This window comes from Oncorhynchus masou, chromosome 12 (assembly GCF_036934945.1).
Source record: "Oncorhynchus masou masou isolate Uvic2021 chromosome 12, UVic_Omas_1.1, whole genome shotgun sequence".
In the NCBI taxonomy this organism is placed as follows: Eukaryota; Metazoa; Chordata; class Actinopteri; order Salmoniformes; family Salmonidae; genus Oncorhynchus; species Oncorhynchus masou.
In genome coordinates, this window is record NC_088223.1 from 65,666,966 (window position 1) to 65,693,235 (window position 26,270).

Consider the following 26,270-nt stretch of genomic DNA (forward strand, 5'->3'; position numbering starts at 1 on the left):
GTAATACTTATTGCCTTCACACCATCAGAGGCCATATCTGGTAAATATTAAATAACTTAATATTTGAACCACCTGTAGGCCTACAGTACACACAATCAAAAGAAGCATGTAGGTATATGGATGACACCTGTTCAATTCAGTCTTTCTGATGCTTTTCAAAAGCATGTTTGCAATGTCATAGGCTACGTTTTAAAGTTTTTCCAAACATTCTTATAGCTTGTCTGGTTTACAGTATTTCAAATGGTTGAACAGTAAAATGACAATTTAACTATTGGGAAGCTGTGTTCATTGTTGTATTGCTGGCTTCACGTGCTCGGGCGAAATATTATAGGAAACTGGGAAGAGGTAAGTCCAACATGATTGTGTTCAAGCCGTTGGAAATCAAACTACTATTCAACCAATACGATTTTAGCTAGCTTGAAAAGCTTGCTAACATTGCTAATAAAGTTAGCTGGTTTATTAAACATTCACAATATGGTCAGACTAGCTACATTATCCATATTGATAAGGTTGTAGTTGTCAAAAGCGGATTAATTTTGGGGTAAAAGGTCTGGTGAAACGTCGCAACTCGGCTAATATTTTCTCTGAGTAGTTTCCCTCCTGTAATTCAGATTTGGGTCATTCAAGTGACATTTCCCACTGGGAACTAGGAGTTTCCGACCGCACTTGAACGCGGCAGCATAGCCTAATACGGTAGGGGGCGTAAAAGTATCTTGGTACACTCGACTTTGTTACCCTCCGGAAATCACGTGTCTAGACTCCTGCTCTCCTATGCACCTGCTGAGGCGAAAAAGGATCGGAGAGTTTTGATGCTTCGGGAGAGTGGTCTGTCTGTCAGGAGCGCCGCAGAAGTTATTTTTTTTCAACCGAGTTTTAAAGGAAAAGTATTGGAATAGACAGAAAGGAATGGATTTCTCGATATCCCACCTCTGCTCTGTATTGATTATTCTCATTGCAGGTAAGTTTTGCTTCCACCGGGTACTTTTTTTTAATCCGCAATTTTCAAAAGAGCGATCGAAAATGGAGTGGTGAGTATGCAACGTTACACAGGTCGTCTCACTCGTTGCGCTGGCGAGCAACATGCTAAAAAGTTAACTTTTAGATGTTTGCGACTAAAATAACGATCTGGTAGGCTGCTCTATGGAATTACATGTGACGTAACTTTACTTCATATTATACTCACTTGGTTACTCCTGTTTTCACTGAAAGAATATTGAAAATAGCTTTTTAACATAGTTTTGCTAGCTAGCGTTAGCTGAGAATTCCAAATTGCATCACTGGTCAAAATGTGTGATCACCCCACATTCCATGCAGGAATTCTGAAATTCCATACTAGAGGCTATTATTCTTCAATTTACTGGAAATTCTTTTTTACTTCAAGAATGTAATTTTTCGAACACATGGTTTATTTTATTTTATGGTTATTTCATGTGCCTGAGCTAGCTGTTACATCGTGGGAGAAATTGGTTCATTCTGCAACGCATTTTTGAACGCTACCTATCAAGCGATGTTTTTGTTTTGCATTAGTTAGTGCATAACGTTAACACACAATAGCCTGATCTGCCTTAGAACCTGTAAAGGGCTTCAAAGTGCTGCAGTTTCTGTCAGCCATCTGCCAATACCATGTAAACTTTATCCCCCTCCCGCGCCAAGGGTGTGCTTTTTAAACCCAGAGAGAAATTAATTACATGTTAGGTGATTATCGACCAGATTTATGTCCATGAAATATGTTAATGTTACTGTGAGTGTGTCATTTCAACCATTGGGCCTATATTTAGTGTAGCCCGTTTTAATATTTCCTTTAGCCTTATAGATAGAGATTATCCTTGATATTATCCTTGATTCACAATCCTTCGCCAGTAAATATATGAGGGATTTATTGAGGCCATTTTCTTCTGACTGACTGCCTGTTAATAATTTCTCACACTCCTCACACTTTGTGTCCTTGTTGCTGTCCTGGAATTTACACTGAAATCAGCCCATTCCTCCTCCTCTCTCAGTACCATGGTACTGTAGGCCAGTTGGTTCTCAAACCTTTTGATCCACAACCCCCAAAAAGAAGTGGTTCAAAGCTTTTGACCTCGCACACAATCCCTGAACAAATGTAGCCTGCCATTGATGCATTTAAAAAAAAAAGCAAGATCCAGAAATGAACTGTTTTACTCCTGCATTTTGAGCTTAGTCATTCATGTTAGCAGTCAATATCATCTAGGGATATCATGTCACTTCTCTGGAGTCCACAGAAAGCATGATCATACGGCCTACCTGTATGCCGCGGTTGCATGATTGGATGGAAAGCATGATCTGTCTAACCTTTTTCTTGCTCACAAATATCGTAATTACTTTGTCAGAATGTTAAATCTTCATCCCATAAGTATGGAAGGCATTATGATGTTACAGCTATCTTTAGACATAGCCAGTAGGCCTAGATACTGGGGTATATAATTAACCCACCCAAACTAGGCCTATCTGAAATATGAAAATGATCAATGAAGTCGCCAGGTAGCCTATTCTTCTGGCAAAGATGCGTCCGTAGCAGATTGCTAAACTGTATTCTACATCTTCCATGGGGTTTAACGGCAGTTGACATCCAATGTTAATGGTGCGTTACCGCCAGCAGCTGGACGGCGCGTTGAATAAGAAACTAAAAAAATATTGCTCTGACCGCGAAGAGCCACGGGCAGAGCAATGTCGTTCCTCTCCACTGGTTACAGATAAAAGCCCTGCAATAATGAAGTGCTTTGTTTCCACAGGCAGGCACATCTCTTTCTGCAGTGTTAAAGGTTTGATTAGGGGTGTTATACTAGCCCAACAATGTGGTTTTTGCTCATGCTGTACATTGTTGTACATTAGTGGAGAGGCTCATTACCATTATAATGGCTTCATGAGCTCATCATTTGGGGCACTGTCCCACTTCAGCAGAGTAGACAAGCATGGCATTTTTACCAGACTTATCATGGCATTCATCTGACATGGCACAATGATGCATAGGCAGCCTCTTCACAATTGGGATTCAATGCAACTTTGGGCATTTCTTTAAATGAAGTATGCCTAGTCTAGCCTATAAATTAGGCTTAATGAAGATTATATTATTGTATAAGGCCTAGGCCTACATGAGTGCTTCACAAATAATTAGCAAGAATATAAAGTAAAGGGTGTTGAGGGTTATAGTTGGACTTCTGAGATGTAACAGTTTTCATATAGGCTAGCTTTGCCAACTGAAACAAATGAGCTTTTACAGGGAGCTCAACCTCAAAGGTGATTCTCCTCTTTCCGAGGCTTGTTTCAAAGCTGTGTCTAGGCTGTGTCTAAGGTGCTTTCTGTGTTTGTTCTGTCAGAGGTACGTTCTCAATATCTTCTCCACGGTCCTGGCTACAATAAGCAGATGCCAGTAAACATCCTCCAGCCAGTCAGCACTTGACTGTGTTGGTTTAAGTTGTGGGGCCTGGCCAGTTATTTTCACAGAAACCTGATGAGGTCTCTTGTAGAGCTGGCTGTGGACTGGTCAGTGCTGAGTGAAGCTGGGGACCTAGGGTAAGGTAAACGCAGAGAGACTAATGGTGCAGCAGACCTTGGATGTTGTTACCTGATAAGCATGCTGCACTTCACTGTGCCAGCTGGAAGCTTGTTGCTAGGATACCTTGTGAAAACAAGCAAGTAGATCCTGGGAGTGTGATTGGGTTTGGGTCTCATTCAAATGAAGCCTTTCTCTATTGTATTGGTGGGTCTGAAATAACTCCTTTGAGTCAATCTCATAAACTAAATTCTTTCACAAATGTTTTTATTTGTTCACTTAAGCAATAATACATTAGAGGCCATGTGAAATCTTTATCATGACTGTGACATGGTATAGTAAAATGTCATAACACATGGACTCAAGTGTATTATTGCTTTTTGTACTGCGAGTTACCAGCATTAAAAAGCTAAATTATTCCCAAACAATCCATTTTTCAACAAACCGCGATGCTACATTCACTAACACTGGTTGTCAAGTGCAATTTTAGGTGTTCTCTGGTCATTAGTTCTATTAATTTTGACTGTCAGGTAAAGCAAAACTACCCGAGCACTGGTTGATAGTTCCATAACTTTGCAGGTTGCTGTGGCAAACAAAAATAGTCCCCCCCTGCTAGCTAGCCAACTACTCAGCTCACACAATCACTTCAGATTGAAGCTGGAAAGATGGCAAACTAGCTGCATTTCTTTGCATATATCCTTAACAATTGTGCTGATTTTATGATTTCGACTGACTGAGAAAAGCCTTAGTCTGTCTCTTCCCAACTCCCAACATGTTCTTTATTATGGGACACAGTGGAGATCAAATTTCAATATTGCAATATTGTTTGCAAATGTCAGATGTCTATATGCTTTTTACAGTGGTGCTCATGTTTGTAAGTTTCATGGCTTGGCAGTTGATCTGTAAAAGTAGTAGTGCGTTGCTAGGTAATGATGTAAACGATGGCACTTTTTATGAACCTGTCCATGTGTATGTTATCGAGTGTATATAATGGGCGGGATAGACTCTAACAATGGGAATTCCAAACCACCCATTGTATAATTAAACAATATGGCCCGGAGGAGGTGTGGTATATAGCCAGTATGGAGTGCCTGGATACAGCCTTTAGCCGTGATATATTGGTCATATACCACAGAACCCAGAGGTGCCTTATTGCTATTATAAACTGGTTACCAATGTAATTAGAACAGTAAAAATCATTGTTTAGTCATACCCACAGCTTTCAACCAATCAGCATTCATGGCTCGCACCACCTGGTTTATAAATGGTCTTCGGCTATTGTTAGCTGATCACGGCCAGGGTGAGGTTGTTTTGTCCTGTCTTAAACGCACCCTTTTGACTCAAACAAGAATATCATATTGTAGTATCTCAAAGTAGAGTGGAGTTTCAGGCAGCCAGTCAGCCTAGTTTTCAGTTACCCTCTTTGAAATAAATCAATATTTATTTGCTCAGGTGATAATCCATATTGCACTAGAACATATCAGTTTATTTCTATATTTCACTGTTTGGAAAGTCTGCCCTTTATCTAGAAACGGACACAAAGCAAGAGCGATAAGAGAAGGCATCATGAACTGTTCAACTTGAGCTATTGTCATGCATCGGCCCAATGTAGACGGGCAGTGTTGGCTTGAGGTCATCATTTCAAATTCAGTTCTCGTGACATGGCTGCAACAGTTGCATCCCTCCTCTTTTTCTGGCAGCAGCGAGCTTCACCTCCAACCCAACATCCGCCCGCTCGGCCCCACTCACTCACTTACTCACTCTGCCCGAGGCCCCGTTTCGTCCTTGGAATATAAAGCAAGAACATGTAGAATTGGATTACACTCCGGGGACGATGCTGCTGTGTCCTTCACAATCTCATGATGAGGACGACAGTCCATGAATATTCAGAGACCCAGGCGGACCTTAAATATTTTAACATGCTGGAGTCATACAGGCCCTGCGTGGAGTGACGCCTTGTTCCCTCGTCTGCCCGGGAGTGCGAAACGACGCCGATCCCTAACCCGAAACACACTTGCTAACCCCCTCCCTTTTCAAAAATGTTATCCTTTCGTTTTCGGTTTGGAGAGCGAGTGGACCATTAAGTCGTGCCGATTGCATTCCATTACGGCCAGTGATCATGATTAATAGTAGCTCTTGTTTTCAAGCCTCGTTTACAAGCTGGCGGGGATGCCACTGTGTTCAGAGTTAATTCCTTATTCACAAGTTTTATTTGACTAGGCAAGTCAGTTAAGAACAGTTTCTTATTTACAATGACTGCCTACCCCGGCCAAACCTTAAACCGGACGATTTTGGGATAATTTTGCGCTGCCCTATTGGACTCCCAATCACGGCTGGTTGTGATACAGCTTGGAATCGAACCAGGATCTGTAGTGCCGCCTCTAACACTGAGATGCAGTGCCAAAGCACTAGCCTACACAGGGAGGAGCTATTAGTAACCCTTCAATGCTGAAAGGGGGCCTGAGTTAAAACGTTTCTGAATCCCTGGGCTAGCCCATCAATGTTTCAATGAGGGAATAAAGTGAATTGTGACTGGTAAAGATATGTAAGGTGGGATTGGTGCAGGGTTGTGTTCATTAGGAACCTGGGCTTGTCCAATACGAAATGTAATTTTTAATTTTACTCGTTGCACAACGTATGTTGCTTGCTTAATGATTACAATGCAGATGTGCCATAAAATATTGGATGTGCACTATTGAATGGAATTTTCCCTGTGTTTGTGTGGTGTGTTTTAACCTTTCAATAACAAACAAAAAAAGGTTACGGTGCTGCTGATTCTCCCCTCCCATCAGTCATCAGGCTGAAGGTCTGTTAAGATGATGAACACCCCACCACATCCATCACTGGGTCACTCGATGATCACATACGCACAGCCCTGCAACACCCTCCATCCCCAAATAAGGAATAATGGTCCCTGATGGATAAATGGCTAACTGTGACGGAAATATAATTTTTCAAATTCACCTGTTTGATCGCTCAACTGCCCTGCTCCTGTAGAAGAATGAATAGGCTAAAGGACTCACGGAGCGTTTATCATGCATGGTATGAGGGATTTCTTTGCCAAATTTGGGCCATCTTTTGTTATCCACGTATCTCTTATTAAATAAAATAAAACATTTAAATGAAAACTTTCATTTGGAGCATGGATTTACAGTCAATGGCAGAATCGTAAGGTCAAGTGTGCCAGAGGTCGCGTTATAGTTAAGAAATCTGCATTTTCAAAACGCGGGCCATCCAAAAATTTGCGTTGTAAACCATTCCACCTGCGTTTGATATTGAAAGTCAAGGTCCGCAGCTATTTTTTTTTCACAGAAAATACATTAGTGCAAAACATTCGGTAGGAAATCACTTCATTTTCATCCGAAGTGCAACACTATTTGGCAAGCAGCCACACAATGAAATGTGCCTACAATGAAAAAGCATGGTCTTTTTTTGAAAAAAAGGGGGGGGGGGGTTGGATCACATTACTGGCTGTAAGCGAACAAGTGATGCACGTTTGGAGCAATACTGGCTGTATCTAAGGCTCAGCCAATCATTCACATAACAGAATGCAGCAGGCGATTGAAGAGAGAGGAGACAACCAATTTGCTATTTGCAGCATTAGCGCATGCTCTGGAAAGACAGCAGAGAGTAGAAAGGCTGTTTGCCAGTTACAGCAGCGCGTCCCCTGAACGATAAAATGTTGGTGAGAAGCCTGACCACGGAGACGAAGGTGACAAGCGTACTTCATGAGCTGTAACCGAAAAACAACTGGCATTTGGAAAGTTTTGAGTTGAGGGAGAAAGTGTGGTGGAACAAGTAATGTTAATTTTAGTGTTAAGTGTCTTGCTAGCTGGATCGACTTCGCCGTTAGCTAGCCAGAGAAATGTTGAGCAACATTAGCAAACTTAACTGATCAAACAATTGAGTTTGTGGTGTGAAAATTAGCTGGCTAATGAAGGCAGACGGCGAACTTTAGCTAGCTAACGGTACAACATCAGATGAGCTAACGTTAGCAATCTAACCAATTAGCTATAGTATTAATTGGTATAACGTTACAACTCCTTGCTGTTCCGCAAATTATAACACAGTTAACTAGTCAACATTTCACACCGATTGCCAGGGTCCAGTAAGCAGCAACTAAAGTATTTCCCTCTACAATATGTGGTTAATTTTCAGAATGAAAGAATTAGGTGAAAATGAGGCGTTGCTTGTGAAACAAGTGGATTCGGGGATCAAGTGGAGCTGGGCCTGGCTTAAACTGAAGGCCACAGAGTTGAAAGCAACACCACACACTTTCCATCTTTCTCACTTTTTCAATAGTGGATGAATGTTATTTTTGCACACATGTAGCCTTGTGCACATGATCAATGTTTACTATAGTGGCCACTATAATCGAGCAAAAATAGAATGCCTGTTTCATTCTATTTCTACTTTAAGATGTTTTTTTCCCAAGTGCAGTGTGTGTGTGTGGTCACAAGTGTTCTATTATAAAGGCTGTCATGGCTAAATGCAATATTAGTGTATTGTTTTTCTAAACGCGTGAGTCATTTGCAGTTTAGTCTAGGCAATACATAATTGGAGTGCTTTCTTTTACATCTTTTAGCTGTGAATTAGGTTCACATTAACCACTTTGTATTTTACACACAGGCTGATCATGTAGATCATATTATTTTGTTTAATTAGTTAAAACCTGCATTTCCCCCTAGCAGGTATTTTTATTTTATTTTCGTGTTTCTGTGCAAAAAAAAGTGTCACCTTTTTAGGTCCTCACCAGTTTGCATTCCTGTACATGACCTAATGTTATGCTTGAAATTAATCTTACATTTTACTAGAGAAAATTAGGCTACACCAAGACAATCACTGGAGGAAATTAACTACACATTATTCTGATGCCGAGCAGAAATTACAAAAAAATTGCATTTTAAATCTGCGTTTACACAACATATATATATATTTATTATTATTTTTTTTTTTCCTGCGTGAAAAACACTGAATTCTGCGTTAACGCTACTCCTGGTGTGCAGGTCTCTAAAAACCTTAAGTCTGACTCTTTTTTTTCTTTCTCACAAATGAGTCCTAAACAATGGATCTGAAACTTAAAGATGCACCATGCAGAAATCGCTCCCCCATTATCTGTTTGCTAAAATTCGAATAGTTCTCATAATTTAAATTTGTGACACAACAAGCAACTATACTGTAGTGAATTATTGTATACCATCTACACCGCTGTGAAATGTTTTCAATAACCAAACATATTTTGTTTACAGCTGTTTGAAGTTGGTGAACAAAAGTAAAAGATGCAAGAATGAGAAGTAGTGATTTACCGATATGACATTTTTGGCCGATACCAATATCCAATATTTTCCTTGCCAACAAAACTGACAACGATAAACCGATATTTACAATTTTAGCGGCCTTTTAAGAGTTCTAGTATTGTTAACACACACACACATGGACGCAGGCGTCTAAGGCACTGCATCTCAGTGCAAGAGGTGTCACTACAGTCCCGGTTTGAATCCAGGCTGTATCACATCCGGCTGTGATTGGGAGTATCATAGGGCGGCGCACAATTGGCCCAGTGTCGTCCGGCCATCATTATAAATAAGAATTTGTTCTTAACTGACTTGCCTAGTTAAATAAAGTTTACGCACACCACACTGACCAAAAATTTATTTTGTTGGCATTTATGTATGTCCCCATTACCAGTAAAATATCATCTAAAGCTATTTCTTACACTTACTTGCTGTTCTGTTTCGTTGTTCATTTGTTCAGTCATTTCATTCTCTTGCAGGATTTCTATGGAATGCCGTTTGGGTCTTTGCGTGTCAAAGATGCATGTCAAATAACACATCTGTTTCAGTTACTATAGTTAGCTAGGTGTCACCTAAAATAACCCTCATTTATAAAACGGTTCTTATTTGACTAATGGTGGGGTGACCCATCTATGTGAAGCAAGCACAATAAGGATTAACCACAATAGTGGACTTTGCACAATTCTGTTTGTATTCATTTGCATCACTGTCAATGACGTACTTTTATCTTGAAGGCAAACGGCAAATTCCACTTGTGCCTAATCCTTATTGTGCCTAGCTTCACAACACAACCCGCTTCAGTCGAGCATCACTAGCCAGATGAAACTAGCTGGCTGCTTATAAGATTAGCTTTGTGCAACAGGGTCAACTTCTCTAGGGTAGGGGGTAGCATTCGTACCCACATTAAACTGCCTTCTACTTAGTTCCAGAAGATAGGATATACATATAATTGGTGCATTTGGATAGAAAACACTCTAAAGATAACAAAACTGTTAAAATAGTATCTGTGAGTATAACAGAACTGATTTGGCAGGCGAAAAGGATTTTTGATGTTGTAGTTTTCTATTCAATGCCAATACAGTATCCATTGACTTAGGACTCAAATTGCACTTCCTATGCCTTCCACTAAATGTCAACAATTTTTAGAACATTTTACAGGCTTGTATTCTGAAAAATGAGGGAGTAAGAGCAGTCGGAATGAGTGGACCCAGCCATGTCAGAGCTTTTTCATGCTCGCGACCGAGAGAGTGCCTTTCTTGTTTACCTTTTATATTGATGACGTTATTGTCCGGTTGAAATATTATCGATTATTGAGGCTAAAAACAACCTGAGGATTGAATATAAACATTGTTTGACATGTTTCTATGAACTTTATGTATACAATTGTTTTTGTCTGCCTGTTGTGACTTCGTTTGAGCCTGTGGAGTACTGAAGAAAACTCACAAACAAAACTGAGGTTTTTGGATATAAAGAGACTTTATCGAAACAAAAGGAACATTTCTTGAATAAATAAATGTCTTCTGAGTGCAACCATAGAATTAATCACTTACCTTCGATGATATTCATATCTCTATTTCTGACTTGTGTAACTCATCTAACTCTTCAGTTTCTAAAACTGTTTGAATGATGTATGTGAGTATAACAGAACTCAAATGTCAGGCAAAAACCTGAGAAAAAAATCCAACCAGGAAGTGGGAAATCTGAGGTTTGTAGTTTGTCAACTCTTTGCCTATCGAATATACAGTGTCTATGGGGTCAAATTGCACTTCCTAAGGCTTCCACTAGATGTCAAGTCTATTAAACCTTGTTTGATGCTTCTGCTGTGAAGGAGGGGGGAATGGGTGCCGAATGAGTAGTGGTCTGGCAGAGTGCCACGAGCTGGTCACGTGCGTTCACGTGAGAGTTAGCTTGTGTTACATTGCATTTCTGAAGACAAAGGAGTTCTCCAGTTGGAACATTATTGAAGATTTATGATAAAAACATCCTAAAGATTGATTCTATACTTTGTTTGATTTGTTTCCAAGAACTCTAATACGACTTTATTTCTGAACTTTCGCTTGGACCTGCCCCCGCATTGTGAGTTTGGATTTGTGAACGCGCTAACAAAAGGAGGTGTTTGGACATAAATGATGGACTTCATCGAACAAATCAAACATTTATTGTGGAACTGGGATTCCTGGGAGTGCACTCTGATGAAGATCATCAAAGGTAAATTCATATTTATAACTCTTTCTAACTTCTGTTTACTCCAACATGGCAGATATCTGTATGGCTTGATTTGTTGTCTGAGTGCCGTACTCAGATTATTGCATGGTTTGCTTGTTTCGTAAATTGTTTTTGAAATCCGACACAGCGGTTGCGTTAACTTTTTATGGCTGCAGTGGCAGTATTGAGTAGCTTTGATGAAAAGGTGCCCATTGTAAACGGCCAGCTCCTCAGTCTTGCTAATATATGCATATTAGTATTGGATAGAAAACACTCTAAACTTTCCAAAACTGTCAAAATATTGTCTGTGAGTATAACAGAACCGAAATTGCAGGCAAAACCCTGGGGTAAATCAAAACAGGAAGTAGCTTCTATTTTTGTGAACTCCATGTTCCATAGCCTCCCTTTGCTGGATTTAAAGGGATATGAACCAGATTCCTTTTCCTATCGCTTTCTCAAGGTGTCAACAATCTTCAGACATAGTTTCAGGCTTTTATTTTGAAAAATGAGCCAGAACGATAACATCGTGTCAAGTGGTCACGAGTTTTGCTCGCGCAACAGAATTTGGACAGCCATTGTTTTCCCCTCTCCTACTCTGAAAGACATTTGCGGTTGATATATTATCGATTATATATTTTAAAAACAACCGGAGGATTGATTATAAAAAATATTTGACATGTTTCTGTGGACATTATGGAAACTATTTGGAATTTTTGTCTGCGTTGTCGTGACCGCTCTTTCCTGTGGATTTCTGAACATAACGTGACAAACAAACGGAGGTATTTTGGATCTAAAAATAATCTTTATGGAACTAAAGGAACATTTGTGTAACTGGGAGTCTCGTGAGTGAAAACATCCGAAGATCATCAAAGGTAAACGATTAATTTGATTGCTTTTCTGATTTTCGTGACCGAGCTACCTGATGCTAAGTGTACTTAATGTTTTGTCGTGCGATCGATAAACTTACACAAACGCTTGGATTGCTTTTGCTGAAAAACACGACAGGTGGATTAACAAAACGCTAAGCTGTGTTTTCCTATATTGCATTGCACTTGTGATTTCATGAATATAAATATTTATACTAATATTTATTGTATGTAGCGCTATGCTATTCAGCGGTTGTTGATGACACTTATCCCAATATCGGGATTGCAGCCATAACAAGTTAAGAAGTATATCTCTAATTCTGTGCATAACACTTGTATCTTATATTAAAGTTTATGATGACTATTTCTGTAAATTGATGTGGCTGTCTGCAAAATCACCAGATGTTTTGGAAGCAAAACATTACTGAACATAACACGCCAATGTAAACTGAGATTTTGGGATATAAATATGCACTTTATCGAACAAAACATTCATAGGACTTCATGTTACACAATACATGTATGTCATCTGATGAAGATCATCAAAGGTTAGTGATTAATTTCTCTTTCTGCTTTTGGCTGGAAAAATGGCTGTTTTTCTGTGACAAGGTGCTGACCTAACATAATCGTTTGGTGTGCTTTTGCTGTAAAGCCTTTTTGAAATCGGACACTGGTTGGATTAACAACAAGTTTTTATCTTTAAAATGGTGTAAAATACTTATTTATATATGAGCAATTTTAATTATGAGATTTCTGTTTTGAATTTGGAGCCCTGCACTTTCACCGGCTGTTATCATATTGATCCCGTTAGCGGGATCTAAGCCATAAGAAGTTTGAACCTCTTACACTTATGGTGGCGCTATTTCATTTTTGGAAGAAAAACGTTCCCGTTTTAAACAAGATATTTTGTCACAAAAAGATGCTCGACTATGCATATAATTGCTACTGTTCGAAAGAAAACACTCTGACGTGTCCAGAAATACAAATATCTTCTCTGTGCGTGCCCTTTAACGTGAGCTTCAGGCAAAACCAAGATGACTTGGCATCCAGGAAATGACAAGGATTTTTGAGGCTCTGTCTTTCATGATCTCCTTATATGGCTGTGAACGCAAGAGGAATGAGTCTGCCCTTTCTGTCGTTTCCCCAAGGTGTCTGCAGCATTGTGACGTATTTGTAGGCAGATCGTTGGAAGATTGACCATAAGAGACCACATTTACCACGTGTCCGCCCGGTGTCCTGCGCCGAAATTGGTGCGCAAAAGTCACCTGCCAGTATTTTTCCATGGGGCACAGAGAGAGTAGCAAGCTTCCACGAACTGCATGTCAATGAAGAGATATGTGAAAAAACACCTTGAGGATTGATTCCAAACAACGTTTGCCATGTTTCGGTCGATATTATGTAGTTAATCCGGAAAAAGTTTCACGTTGTAGGTGACTGCATTTTCGGTTCGTTTCGGTAGCCAGGCGCAATGTAGAAAACGGAACGATTTCTCCTACACACAGACGCTTTCAGGAAACACTGCGCATTTGGTATGTGGCTGGGAGTCTCCTCATTGAAAACATCAGAAGCTCTTCAAAGGTAAATGATTTTATTTATTTGGTTATCTGGCTTTTGTGAAAATGTTGCGTGCTACATGCTACACAAAATGCTATGCTAGCTTTGCATACTCTTACACAAATTAGTCAATTTCTATGGTTCAAAAGCATATTTTGAAAATCTGAGATGACAGTGTTGTTAAGAAAAGGCTAAGCTTGAGAGCAAACGCATTATTTTAATTTTATTTGCGATTTTCAGAAATCGTTAACGTTGCGTTATGCTAATGAGCCTGAGGCTTAGTCACAATCCCGGATCCGGGATGGGGAGTTTCAAGAGGTTAAGTAGCTGGCGAGCTGTTTATTTTTCCGACTTCAATTGTATGTTAACTCAATAGCAGTGACACACTATTACTGTTTAACTCCGGTAGGGCAACATCTGAAAAATACCGCTCTTGGTAGTGTGTATCAGTGCTCGAACAGTCTGCGAAAGCCAACATTGCCCACGACAGAGAACGGTTGATTGTCAAGGGCAATGGATTCCATTATCTTGGCTTTAATGGATTTTGCCTTTGAGTTGTCTCTCTGATATTTTGTTACTCTTTCAAATGACTGCTCGATCCACACAGCAGACATTGTGGGCTGTGTTGTAAGTATAGTGCAACATTTTGTGTGGCGTCATTACGTCATGTACCTACTTTATATAGGTATGCACGTCAGCTTTGACATCAGTTTTGTACATATGGGCGTTAAACTATACCTATAACTATACCTAAGCTAATATCGTCTGATTCCGATATGTTCACCAATATATCATGCGTCCCCTAATGAGAAGCATAGAAATAACAGCTTTTTGGACTTGTTTTCCATGAGAATGACAGATCTATAACTCACATTTCTGTGTGAATTTGGTCAGATTGCCTGAAAAGTTACATATTGCACCTTTCAGATACATTCCATTAATGGCTTGTGGAATGAGACGAACATACATCTTTACAAATTATGGGTGCTAAGTCTGAGACAATACATCAAACATCAATACAACTCGAAATGTACTTTATTTCTGCCTAAGAAGTGATTTTACAAGCCAACAGATAAATAAGGCCTCCAGCTATCTGTCATTTTAAGGCTCTTGAGTTTGTTTGATCCTCTCTCAGGGAATGTTGCTCCTCTGAAGTTTTTGACGTTAAACAGTCTGGATGAAGTGTCTTCAGATGAGGAAAAGGATCAGGACTCACTGCTTTGGGCAGGGTTAATTTGTAAACATACCTTCGTCCCAAAAGCTTAAACGTTTTATTTCCTTGATCCAAACCTGTTTTTAAGATTGTTCTCCTTATTATGTAAACCATATTTCTATTTTGTTTAACTCAGGTTATTCAGCTTTTTAAGGACATGAATGTCCATAATTCTAGAATTCTAAGCTAATACATGTCTCTTCCTTCGCTATGCATGTTGGACCACCACAGTGTGATGGTACACAATGCGACAGGCCTGGCCACAGGGTTCTGCATCTGCAGGTGTGTGTATGCAGTCAGCTTTGTCCTACCTGCCAGCTAGATCCTGACTCTCTTGCACAATTATTTTTATTTTTTGTTGAAAAATAAAGGTGGAATAAAATGGGAACCCATCTATTCCCTGGCATACTCAAAGCAAAAATCCCTGCCATGCAGTCATTTGAGCAGAGTCCGTCTGCCTTGAGGCGATTGCAACACCCACAATATTTCAATAGAGATGTCAGCTTGATCAATTATGTGTATTGTTACAGGCGTTGGTACCGGCTATTAGAATATGATAATACTCTGTCTCTTCCAGCATTAAGCCCCCCACCCCCTCTCACTAAGAACATTAGTTAATCTTAAAAAATATTATGGCTCAGAAAATAAGAAGCACAGGCAGAAGGTGGGGCTGGATTTAGGAGGGGAGTTGAAGCAGCTGTTGGAGAAGCCATTTTTAGAGCCTTTATCTCATTGAGAAACATTACGCATTGTCGACTGCCAGCACGCACGTGGGGGAAAAAGCAAACATGCACAGACTGTAGCCTGAACTATTTCCTTGATTTAAAGCTCCCCCTCTGCTAGCCTCTGGCGTAGTTATTCCTTGTATAGTGTTAAATCAAGGCACATTATAATTGCGTATATACCAGGATTTCTGTTAGTTGGTAATAGCTGGCTTTTGGCCGAAAAAAATAATAAATAGAAACGATAATGTATAAAATTGTCCCTGGCATTTATCCAGGAGAAGAAAAAAATCCCTTTGCAAAATAATGCTAGCCATTCATTGATTTTAAATAATAGTTGATGTAAATACATTTGTCTGGTCATGCTTATCGGTCTATTGGTTAATTTGCATAATTTAGTGGAATTAAATTGGCTCGTACAGTATATATTAGTTATGTACCTTATCGCATACAGAGCCTTTGAGCAGAAAATCTGTCAGACAACATGAGAGCTGCTGCTACAGCATCTCAAACAGCAAATGCATAGGCAACGGAAGGCAGGCTTCATCAGTTCGGCACACCACTTTGCAGTAAACTGGAGGCTGTTTTCAAAAATGCATACTTTCTTAATTGTTTGAAAATGGAACATTTGTACTACATTTTGAGGCATGTCTTACCTTGCACTTAACAATGAAACAAAGTTAAAGGCACAATCCTTGTCATATTAAATTTTTTTATAAATATTTTTTTAACCTTTATTTAACTAGGCAAGTCAGTTAAGAACAAATTCTTATTTTCAATGACAGCCTAGTGGGTTCAGGGGCAGAACGACAGATTTGTACCTTGTCAGCTCGGGGGTTTGAACTTGCAACCTTCCGGTTACTAGTCCAACACTCTAACCACTAGGCTACCCTGCCGCCCTAATAACCCAAGCTAGTTGTTGCATGTTAGATCTCCCCTCTTTCTAAATGTCTTTCATATGAAAACACTTTAGACGGCATTGTTTTCCCGTTAGCGCGCAGCCTACTGCCTTGTGTGCATTGCTGCGCTTATAATGTGAAGGAATAATAGTTTAACAACATTTTAAGCTAATCCTTCTCATCTGTTACATCAGACTCATTGCTTGTTAATGTTTTGTTGTTTTATGTAGCCTCGGCCTACTGGTTGTATGTATTAGGGTTCTGTCGTCCCTCAGCTGTCACAGTCTGTCTGGAATAGGCCATTTCTTTCTCGACAAGCTGACCAATAGACAAAGTCAACTTTTCTACTACGGTGATAGTAGATTGACATAGGCTAGGGATTTTGCTTTTTTTGTTACTTGTGGTGTTGGAAAAGTAAATGTGGACAGTTATGCACACTTTGAAGATGTTTGAATCAGAATTAGGTAAGAAGGGACCACACATCATTGCATCCTCGACTTGTTCTGTTAATATGAATTACCAGAATCTAAATGTGAAAGGTAATTTTGTGTGGGTGGTCGCCCTGATCAGGTTACACACCCAATGCATATGGGTTCGGTACATTTCTGAAATGTCCGGTAAATTGTGTCTACATATGTAAATGAACCCTGTCTGCACTGAAAAGTGATTTGTTTTCCCAAGATGACTATTAATATGCATGCAACTTTTTTTTTTTGTGTGTGTGTGTTATTTATGCTGAACACTCAACGAGTATGATTGAGTTTGCACTTTAGCTGTGAATGTACAAAGCTGGTTAACACTCATGAATTTTGTTAAGACCGAATCTGTTGTGCCTTGGGAGTATAAATAAATCAGGCAGTGCTTTCATGTTCCGTTGTCAAAGGGCATTACATTTCAATTTCTGATTCCTTTAATTCAAGGAGGTTTGCTTTGCAGTGGCAGAGGAGCAGAGCGAGTATGGAAGTACACATCCCTGGTATAAATGTTTAATTTCATCACATAATGGGTCTTCAGTGCATTTTACATTATTTTCATTATTTCCCTGACTATGCCAACATCCAGCGCATCAAGGTGTTTGAAAACATTCGCAATCTGCCACCACCACCTGCCCTCTCTCTTTGTCCTTAACCTTGAAGAGCAGGGCCCTCTCCTGCTGTTACACGCACACCTTTTTATGACCATGGGCTGATAGGTAAGGGGATGACGAACGAGACATCTGTGTCCTCTGTGGTGAGGGCTGAGTGCATGAACTACAGGAAGGTCAACAGGCCACATCAAACACTGATTTAATTACTGAAGTGCATCTCACAGCCACCGGCCGCCATGTGTGGGGATCAGCAGCTCATCCAGGTCGGTCACTCTGTTGTGCGACAGGTTGGGTTATGGTGGTCAGGAGGAGGAACAGGTGTATGGTATATATTAGTATTGTATGACCTTAATCGCATGCATGTGCTCCTGTTTTGTAACATAATGATATTCCAGTTCGCAGACACTTTTAGGCACACGGGTGACTGGGTGGTCTGCTGCCCTGGCTCATATGTACTGTATGTAGTAGGCTCCTTTTAGGAAGCAGCTGTTAAGTGTCTTAATGAAGCCAATGCATTTAAGTATTCAGACCCCTTGACTTTTTCCACATTTTTTTACGTTACTGCCTTATTCTAAAATGCATTAAATAAATAAAAAATCCTGAGTCTACACACACTACCCCATAATGACAAAGCGAAAACAGGTTAAAAAAACTGCAAATTGTGTATTAAAAATAAAAACTGATACCTTATTTACATGAGTACTCAGACTCGAAATTGAGCTCAGGTGCATCGTGTTTGCATTGATCATCCTTGAGATATTTCTACAACGTGACTGGACTCCACCATGGTAAGTTCAATTGATTGGACATGATTTGGAAAGGTACACACCTGTCTATATAAGGTCCCACAGTTGACCGTGCATGTCAGAGCAAAAACCTAGCCATGAAGTCAAAGGAATTGTCCGTAGTGCTCCGAGACAGGATTGTCGAGGTCAAGGAGGTGACCAAGAACCCGATTGTCACTCTGACAGAGCTCCAGAGTTCCTCGGTGGAAATGGTTGTCCTTCTGGAAGGTTCTCCCATTTTTGCAGCATTCTACCAATCAGGCCTTCATGGTAGAGTGGTGAGACGGAACCCACTCCTCAGTAAAAGGCACATGACAGCCCACTTGGAGTTTGTCAGAAGGCACCTAATGACTCCAAGACCATGAGAAACAAGATTCTCTGGTCTGATGAAACCAAGACTGATCTCTTTGGTCTTAATGCCAAGCGTCACGTCTGGAGAACCTGGCACCATCCCTACGGTGAAGCATGGTGGTGGCATCATGCTGTGATGATGTTTTTCAGCAGCAGGAATTGGAAGACTAGTCGGGACAGATGAATGGAGCAAAGTACAGCAAGATCCTTAATGAAAAGTTGCTCCGGAGTGCTCAGGACTTCAGGCTGGGGTGAAGGTTCACCTTCCAACAGGACAATGACCCTAAGCACACAGCCAACGCAGGAGTGGCTTCGGAACAAGTCTCTGAATGTCCTTGAGTGGCCCAGCCAGAGCACGGACTTGAACCCGATCGAACATCTCTGGAGAGACCTGAAAATAGCTGTGCAGTGACGCTCCCCATCCAATCTGACAGCTTGAGCGGATCTGAAGAGAAGAATGTGAGAAATTCCCGGAATATTGGTGTGCCAAGGTTGTAGCTCATACCCAAGAAGACTCGGCTGTAATCGCTGCCAAAGGTGCGTCAAGAAAGTTCTGAGCAAAGGGTCTGTACAGGTGATATTTTCAAGACTTGAAACTAAGCATTTCAGCGCATGTGACACAAGATTTGATTTGATTTTTATGGAACTTTTTTTTTGTGTGTGTGGTGAGGGGGAGAAACAATTTAATCCAAGGTTGTAACAAAATATGGATTAAGTCTGAATACTTTCCAAATGCGCTGTAATTCCTGGACACAGAGCTGGCTGCTATTAGAGGGAATTGCTGGAGCTAAAGTTGACTACAGGAGCAGTTCTTACAAAACAGCGCAACGATTAGATGGAATTGTGCTCTGGCAAAACAAGCTCTATTCTGGATGGGAACATCTGACTCTGACGTTATGACATTGATCAGGTAGAAAAATGTCTCCCTTGGAAGTTAGTAAATATTCCACAATGCTGGAGATCAAATGTTCACTTCCATAAAAATAGTTATTGGAATTCAGGGTGTTACTATCGCAACATGCAATACTGTTTATTATGGTAATATGCCCAACAATGAACAAGGCGTACCTGACAGATATTCCCTTGAGTAAATTCAGTGTATCACTAAAGTGGAAGAGACACTTTCTTTTAGAATGTTTTGCCCATATTTTTTTTAATTGCTGGGAGATGAAGCTGTGGAAAATGGCCACGGTCAACACTAGGACAGCTGATTTACATGTGCTACACGTACATTACACATTTGACATTTGTATAACATTGATCAATTTAAATTTGCTACATGCTCTCATCTCTTGTATAATAGCAGTCAGCTCTGCCTTGTGTGTTAATGGTCCTTTCCTACCTGACAACAGACGTAGTTCTGTCTTATGAGATCCTCTGTCTGCTTTCTAAGTTTACATCACTTTCACTGGGATTATGTGCTTGTCAGACTGACTTTTATTTTTTGCCATGTGCTGCAACCTAATGAAGTGGGTAGCCATGTCTGTCTGAGCCATGATTGATAAGTGGTAGGCTAACATTGTTGAATTGTGATGAACACCAAAAGCCCTGCATGTTCCCTGGGTCTTTGACATTATTTGGCTAGTAGTAATTCAGGTCATGGCGGTGGTATTTTTAGTGAGTAATATTTCATTGTGAGGCAGTGAAAGGTCAAGCTTGTTTTCCTTGTCTGTCTTGGATTCTGCAGCTTTGTCAGGCTTGGCATAGCCTATCCATAGGTATGTAGTCACTGTTTGACCCGGTGTAAGGCAATGTTCTGGACTAGAGGAATTGAATCCAGAACTGCTGACAACTGTTCACCTCCTAGAGAATATTGTAGCCTTCGCTTTGACACTCTAACCTTTCTTTCCAAAGTATTGTCAGCTGTTGAAGCTGAAGACGACATCACAATCCAGAAGGCTAACACGGAACCCAAACCAGCTCTGCGTGTGTGCCTTCGTGCATAAATATATGTTGTCCCCCTACACCAAACGCGATCATGACACGCAGGTTAAAATATCAAAACAAACTGAACCATTGACATTAATTTGGGACCGGTTGAAAAGTATTAAACATTTATGGCAATTTAGCTAGCTAGCTTGCACTTGCTAGCAAATTTGTCCTATTTAGCTAGCTTGCTGTTGCTAGCTAATTTGTCCTGGGATATATAAATATATACAGTGCCTTGCGAAAGTATTCGGCCCCCTTGAACTTTGCGACCTTTTGCCACATTTCAGGTTTCAAACATAAAGATATAAAACTGTATTTTTTTGTGAAGAATCAACAACAAGTGGGACACAATCATGAAGTGGAACGGCATTTATTGGATATTTCAAACTTTTTTAACAAATCAAAAACTGAAAAATTGGGCGTGCAAAATTATTCAGCCCCCTTAAGTTAATACTTTGTAGCGCCACCTTTTGCTGCGATTACAGCTGTAAGTCGCTTGGGGTATGTCTCTATCAGTTTTGCACATCGAGAGACTGAAATTTTTTCCCATTCCTCCTTGCAAAACAGCTCGAGCTCAGTGAGGTTGGATGGAGAGAATTTGTGAACAGCAGTTTTCAGTTCTTTCCACAGATTCTCGATTGGATTCAGGTCTGGACTTTGACTTGGCCATTCTAACACCTGGATATGTTTATTTTTGAACCATTCCATTGTAGATTTTGCTTTATGTTTTGGATCATTGTCTTGTTGGAAGACAAATTTCCGTCCCAGTTTCAGGTCTTTTGCAGACTCCATCAGGTTTTCTTCCAGAATGGTCCTGTATTTGGCTCCATCCTTCTTCCCATCAATTTTAACCATCTTCCCTGTCCCTGCTGAAGAAAAGCAGGCCCAAACCATGATGCTGCCACCACCATATTTGACAGTGGGGATGGTGTGTTCAGAGTAATGAGCTGTGTTGCTTTTACGCCAAACATAACGTTTTGCATTGTTGCCAAAAAGTTCAATTTTGATTTCATCTGACCAGAGCACCTTCTTCCACATGTTTGGTGTGTCTCCCAGGTGGCTTGTGGCAAACTTTAAACGACACTTTTTATGGATCTTCTTGCCACTCTTCCATAAAGGCCAGATTTGTGCAATATACGACTGATTGTTGTCCTATGGACAGAGTCTCCCACCTCAGCTGTAGATCTCTGCAGTTCATCCAGAGTGATCATGGGCCTCTTGGCTGCATCTCTAATCAGTCTTCTCCTTGTATGAGCTGAAAGTTTAGAGGGACGGCCAGGTCTTGGTAGATTTGCAGTGGTCTGATACTCCTTCCATTTCAATATTATCGCTTGCACAGTGCTCCTTGGGATGTTTAAAGCTTGGGAAATCTTTTTGTATCCAAATCCGGCTTTAAACTTCTTCACAACAGTATCTCGGACCTGCCTGGTGTGTTCCTTGTTCTTCATGATGCTCTCTGCGCTTTTAACGGACCTCTGAGACTATCACAGTGCAGGTGCATTTATACGGAGACTTGATTACACACAGGTGGATTGTATTTATCATCATTAGTCATTTAGGTCAACATTGGATCATTCAGAGATCCTCACTGAACTTCTGGAGAGAGTTTGCTGCACTGAAAGTAAAGGGGCTGAATAATTTTGCACGCCCAATTTTTCAGTTTTTGATTTGTTAAAAAAGTTTGAAATATCCAATAAATGTCGTTCCACTTTATGATTGTGTCCCACTTGTTGTTGATTCTTCACAAAAAATACAGTTGTATATCTTTATGTTTGAAGCCTGAAATGTGGCAAAAGGTCGCAAAGTTCAAGGGGGCCGAATACTTTCGCAAGGCACTATATATATATGTGTGTGTGTGTGTGTGTGTGTGTGTTATTTTAACTGAAATGCACAAGGTCCTCTACTCCGGCAATTAATCCACACATAAAAACGGTCAACCGAATCCTTTCTAAGCATCTCTCCTTTTCATCGTTTAACTTATATGGTGATTGGCATCTAGACTTTCATAGTATTACCACGACAACCGGCAACAGTTCGTCTTTCAATCACCCACGTGGGTATAACCAATGAGGAGATAGCACGTGGGTACCTGCTTCTATAAACCAATGAGGAGATGGGAGGCAGGACTTGCAGGGCAATCTGCATCAGAAATAGGAATGACTTCTATTTTAGCCCTTGGCAACGCAGATGCTCATTGGTGCGCGCAATAATTGAATCATATAGATTTCTAAAATGTATTTTTGCAACACTCGCACGCACACGTGACACGAGTGGTGTGGTCAGCCTATAAGATTGAGTTGGAAAGAGGTCACAGATTTTCCCAACTGTCTTGTGCAGAGACTCATGCCCAGACAGTGGTGCACTTTCAAATGTATCAGACTTTTTTGGGCTCGGGTGCTTCGCCATTTACTCCCTCATCTATCCACTAGTGTCAGTTCCGCTTTGCTATTATAAGTCACAAAATAGCATTGCTACAGCTCCTCATTTCAAAGGCAATTTCAAAGCAAATTTCATGCTCTGGGTCCGTTTGAAATGTCTACTGTACATTATTTTGCAGAATATTACTTTGTGTATTTGTCATTGAATATGTTGCCTCTGCAGCTAAAGGGTAATGGCCAGCCTTTAACAGTGTTTCCACAGGCGCTTTGAGCCGCTGAGATTGGACCTGCTGACTAAGGGTTGTGAAGACTGGGATCAAGACCATGTAACCATTCACTGGTCATACCCTGGACTCCTGTGCTCCCTTCAGGCTCTGGGTTCTGCAGCTTTAAGGGGTTTACAGCATTTATCCCGACTAAAGATGTTATGTCAGTATCGTGAAGGGAGGGGAGAGCGGGTCAATCTTTTGCAATATCGTCTCTTTGTGCGAGATTCCGTAACTTAAACTAGCTGTTGAGATGTATTTTCTTTCTCTATTCCTGATCACTTCTTGTCACTCATTTATTGAATAGGTCTGGCAAGGATTAGCGGGTGGGGGGTGGTCCATTCGGGCTTTCTCATGTTCAGGCAGACTGTGACCTGGAGGGATGAATATACCCAGTGGTCTCAGCTTAGCTGTAATAGTAACTGATAGACTCTGCAGCACTACCTAACAAGCCTGAACACTCCGGTGTGTTTAGTCCACCTGGCTGGCTGCTGCCTTTGAGTCCTCCGAGTGATGATACTATTGTACTCAACAGGGGGCTTGGGTTTCCTTGCCTCAGAAGAGAGAACAGGGATGCTGCTGAGGTCAAACAATGATTATCAGGAGGGCATAAAGCAGGCCTGTTATCTTTTGACAGAGACCTTGATGTCCTGCTGTATGTTGTCTCCACAGAGGACAGGAAGACTTCTCGGTGTTAGTCCAGGTCCACAAAGCATGCATTCTCCCTGGTGGAGAGAGACGGGCTGAGTGGGCTTTGAAACTGAGCCAGGGCCATGTTGAACTGATATGAATCTTTTGTGCTTTATCAATGCTCTATTTGCCAATCATTGGAAACACAATTTTAAATATAATTGTGTAAGCCCATGTGTTGCCCATACCAGTCATGGACCACCTACCTAGCCTACATCACATGGACACACACATTCATGATGTGTATTTTGTCTGAATGTGTCCAGAGGACCACCATGCAACAACCTGGGGTGTGGACCTATATTTAGACCAGAACCTGGGTGGAGGAAGCATGAGTAAGACGGATTCATCATCAACTGCTCCTAGTCAAACTAGCTGACAGTAATACACGCTCCTGTGCTGTGTAAAAATAGGTTACCATGTAAAAAATGCATAGAGTACATGTTAGTACCTTGATCTGCGTGTAAGGAGAGATTCTCACAAAAACAATGTTCTCCGTTTTGCTCTAGGACCCACACAAGAATCACAGGACTCCTCTGAAGGTAACTGGTACCTGTAAAAATGAAACTAAGATAAATATACCCCAGAGAGGGGTTAAACGTGTAAAAAAAATATTGATTTCCAGAGGTTAGTTTTAATTTTGAAATATATCTCCTAGATATAGGACAGACACTTCAAAACCTTGTTTCTCATTTTACATTTTTTTGACTTTGTTTTGCCATTTGTTATTCAATGTGTTTCTATGGGCTATAGTAGTAAATGACAAAATCAAAAATATACCTTTTATACCTAAATGCTGGTAAATTTCAAAATAAAAAACTAAATGATCCATAGAATGACCATCTTAAAACAATTCCATATGTCAGCTTAGCACACCCCTTCCTCCAACGTCTTAGACTCTAAAAAATGAATTACTTAATCTGCATGAAATATGCGCATGTGTGTCTGAACATGAAACAAATGTGATTTCTGTTTCCCTAAATCCTGTTACAAATTTAAACAATTTAGATTTGTCCTGGAAAACTGACAGTTCCATAGATATGTTTTCTTAAAAAATAATGCTAGATGGAAGAGGAAGATTCTGTTGTAGTCTCTAGTTGATTCCTCGTCTCTTCCCTTAGGTTATAGGGAGTATCCCCGTTTCCTAGTACACAGAGGGAACCATTTGTGCTTAATACATCAGAAGTCTTTGCAGAAGCTAACTCTGTACTGTCGGCACTGCCTCCCACACTTCCTTTGAGTATTTGGCATCTAGCCACCAGTCTTTAGCTCTCTGTGTGTTGACTTCCTCATAACTCTGGGCTTAAGTCAAACTGTAGGGTCTTCTGGACATATAACCTGAAAGCCCTGTCTCTAAGTATGGGTCATCTAGACAGAAACAGGGCCATACCGGCACTGTTTATCATGTCAGGTATTTGTGCCTGGTGTACAAGGAAGAAACTGATTTCAAAAACTGAACAATTGCCTTTTTGCTGCTTTGTCTATCAGAGCAAATAGTACATTAATTTGGCTCATTTCAGACATGGCTGACCTGTCTGAGCTGCGAAGATGTCTGTCTGTCTGAGCTGCGAAGATGTCTGTCTGTCTGAGCTGCGAAGATGTCTGTCTGTCTGAGCTGCGAAGATGTCTGTCTGTCTGAGCTGCGAAGATGTCTGTCTGTCTGAGCTGCGAAGATGTCTGTCTGTCTGTCTGAGCTGCGAAGATGTCTGTCTGTCTGTCTGTCTGAGCTGCGAAGATGTCTGTCTGTCTGTCTGTCTGAGCTGCGAAGATGTCTGTCTGTCTGTCTGTCTGAGCTGCGAAGATGTCTGTCTGTCTGTCTGTCTGAGCTGCGAAGATGTCTGTCTGTCTGTCTGTCTGTCTGTCTGAGCTGCGAAGATGTCTGTCTGTCTGTCTGTCTGTCTGAGCTGCGAAGATGTCTGTCTGAGCTGCGAAGATGTCTGTCTGAGTCTGTCTGAAGATGTCTGTCTGTCTGTCTGAGCTGCGAAGATGTCTGTCTGTCTGTCTGTCTGAGCTGCGAAGATGTCTGTCTGAGCTGCGAAGATGTCTGTCTGAGCTGCGAAGATGTCTGTCTGAGCTGCGAAGATGTCTGTCTGTCTGAGCTGCGAAGATGTCTGTCTCTGTCTGTCTGTCTGTCTGAGCTGCGAAGATGTCTGTCTGTCTGAGCTGCGAAGATGTCTGTCTGAGCTGCGAAGATGTCTGTCTCTGTCTGTCTGTCTCTGTCTGTCTGTCTGTCTGTCTGTCTGAGCTGCGAAGATGTCTGTCTGAGCTGCGAAGATGTCTGTCTGAGCTGCGAAGATGTCTGTCTGAGCCGCGAAGATGTCTGTCTGAGCTGCGAAGATGTCTGTCTGTCTGAGCTGCGAAGATGTCTGTCTGAGCCGCGAAGATGTCTGTCTGTCTGTCTGTCTGTCTGTCTGAGCTGCGAAGATGTCTGTCTGTCTGTCTGTCTGTCTGAGCTGCGAAGATGTCTGTCTGTCTGTCTGTCTGTCTGAGCTGCGAAGATGTCTGTCTGTCTGTCTG

At 40.9% G+C, this 26,270-nt stretch overlaps 1 protein-coding gene across 1 annotated transcript in view; it reads left to right on the forward strand.

Annotated features, from left to right (window-relative positions):
- The first annotated feature begins 792 nt into the window (after window positions 1-792).
- The window catches only part of LOC135550684 (coxsackievirus and adenovirus receptor homolog), a 96,858-nt gene continuing 71,380 nt past the window's right edge, over window positions 793-26,270 (forward strand). The window contains exon 1 of the mRNA XM_064981709.1: window positions 793-958. Within this exon, the coding sequence (XP_064837781.1) occupies window positions 907-958 (52 nt within the window). The 5' untranslated portion in view covers window positions 793-906. The remainder of the gene's footprint in view (window positions 959-26,270) is intronic.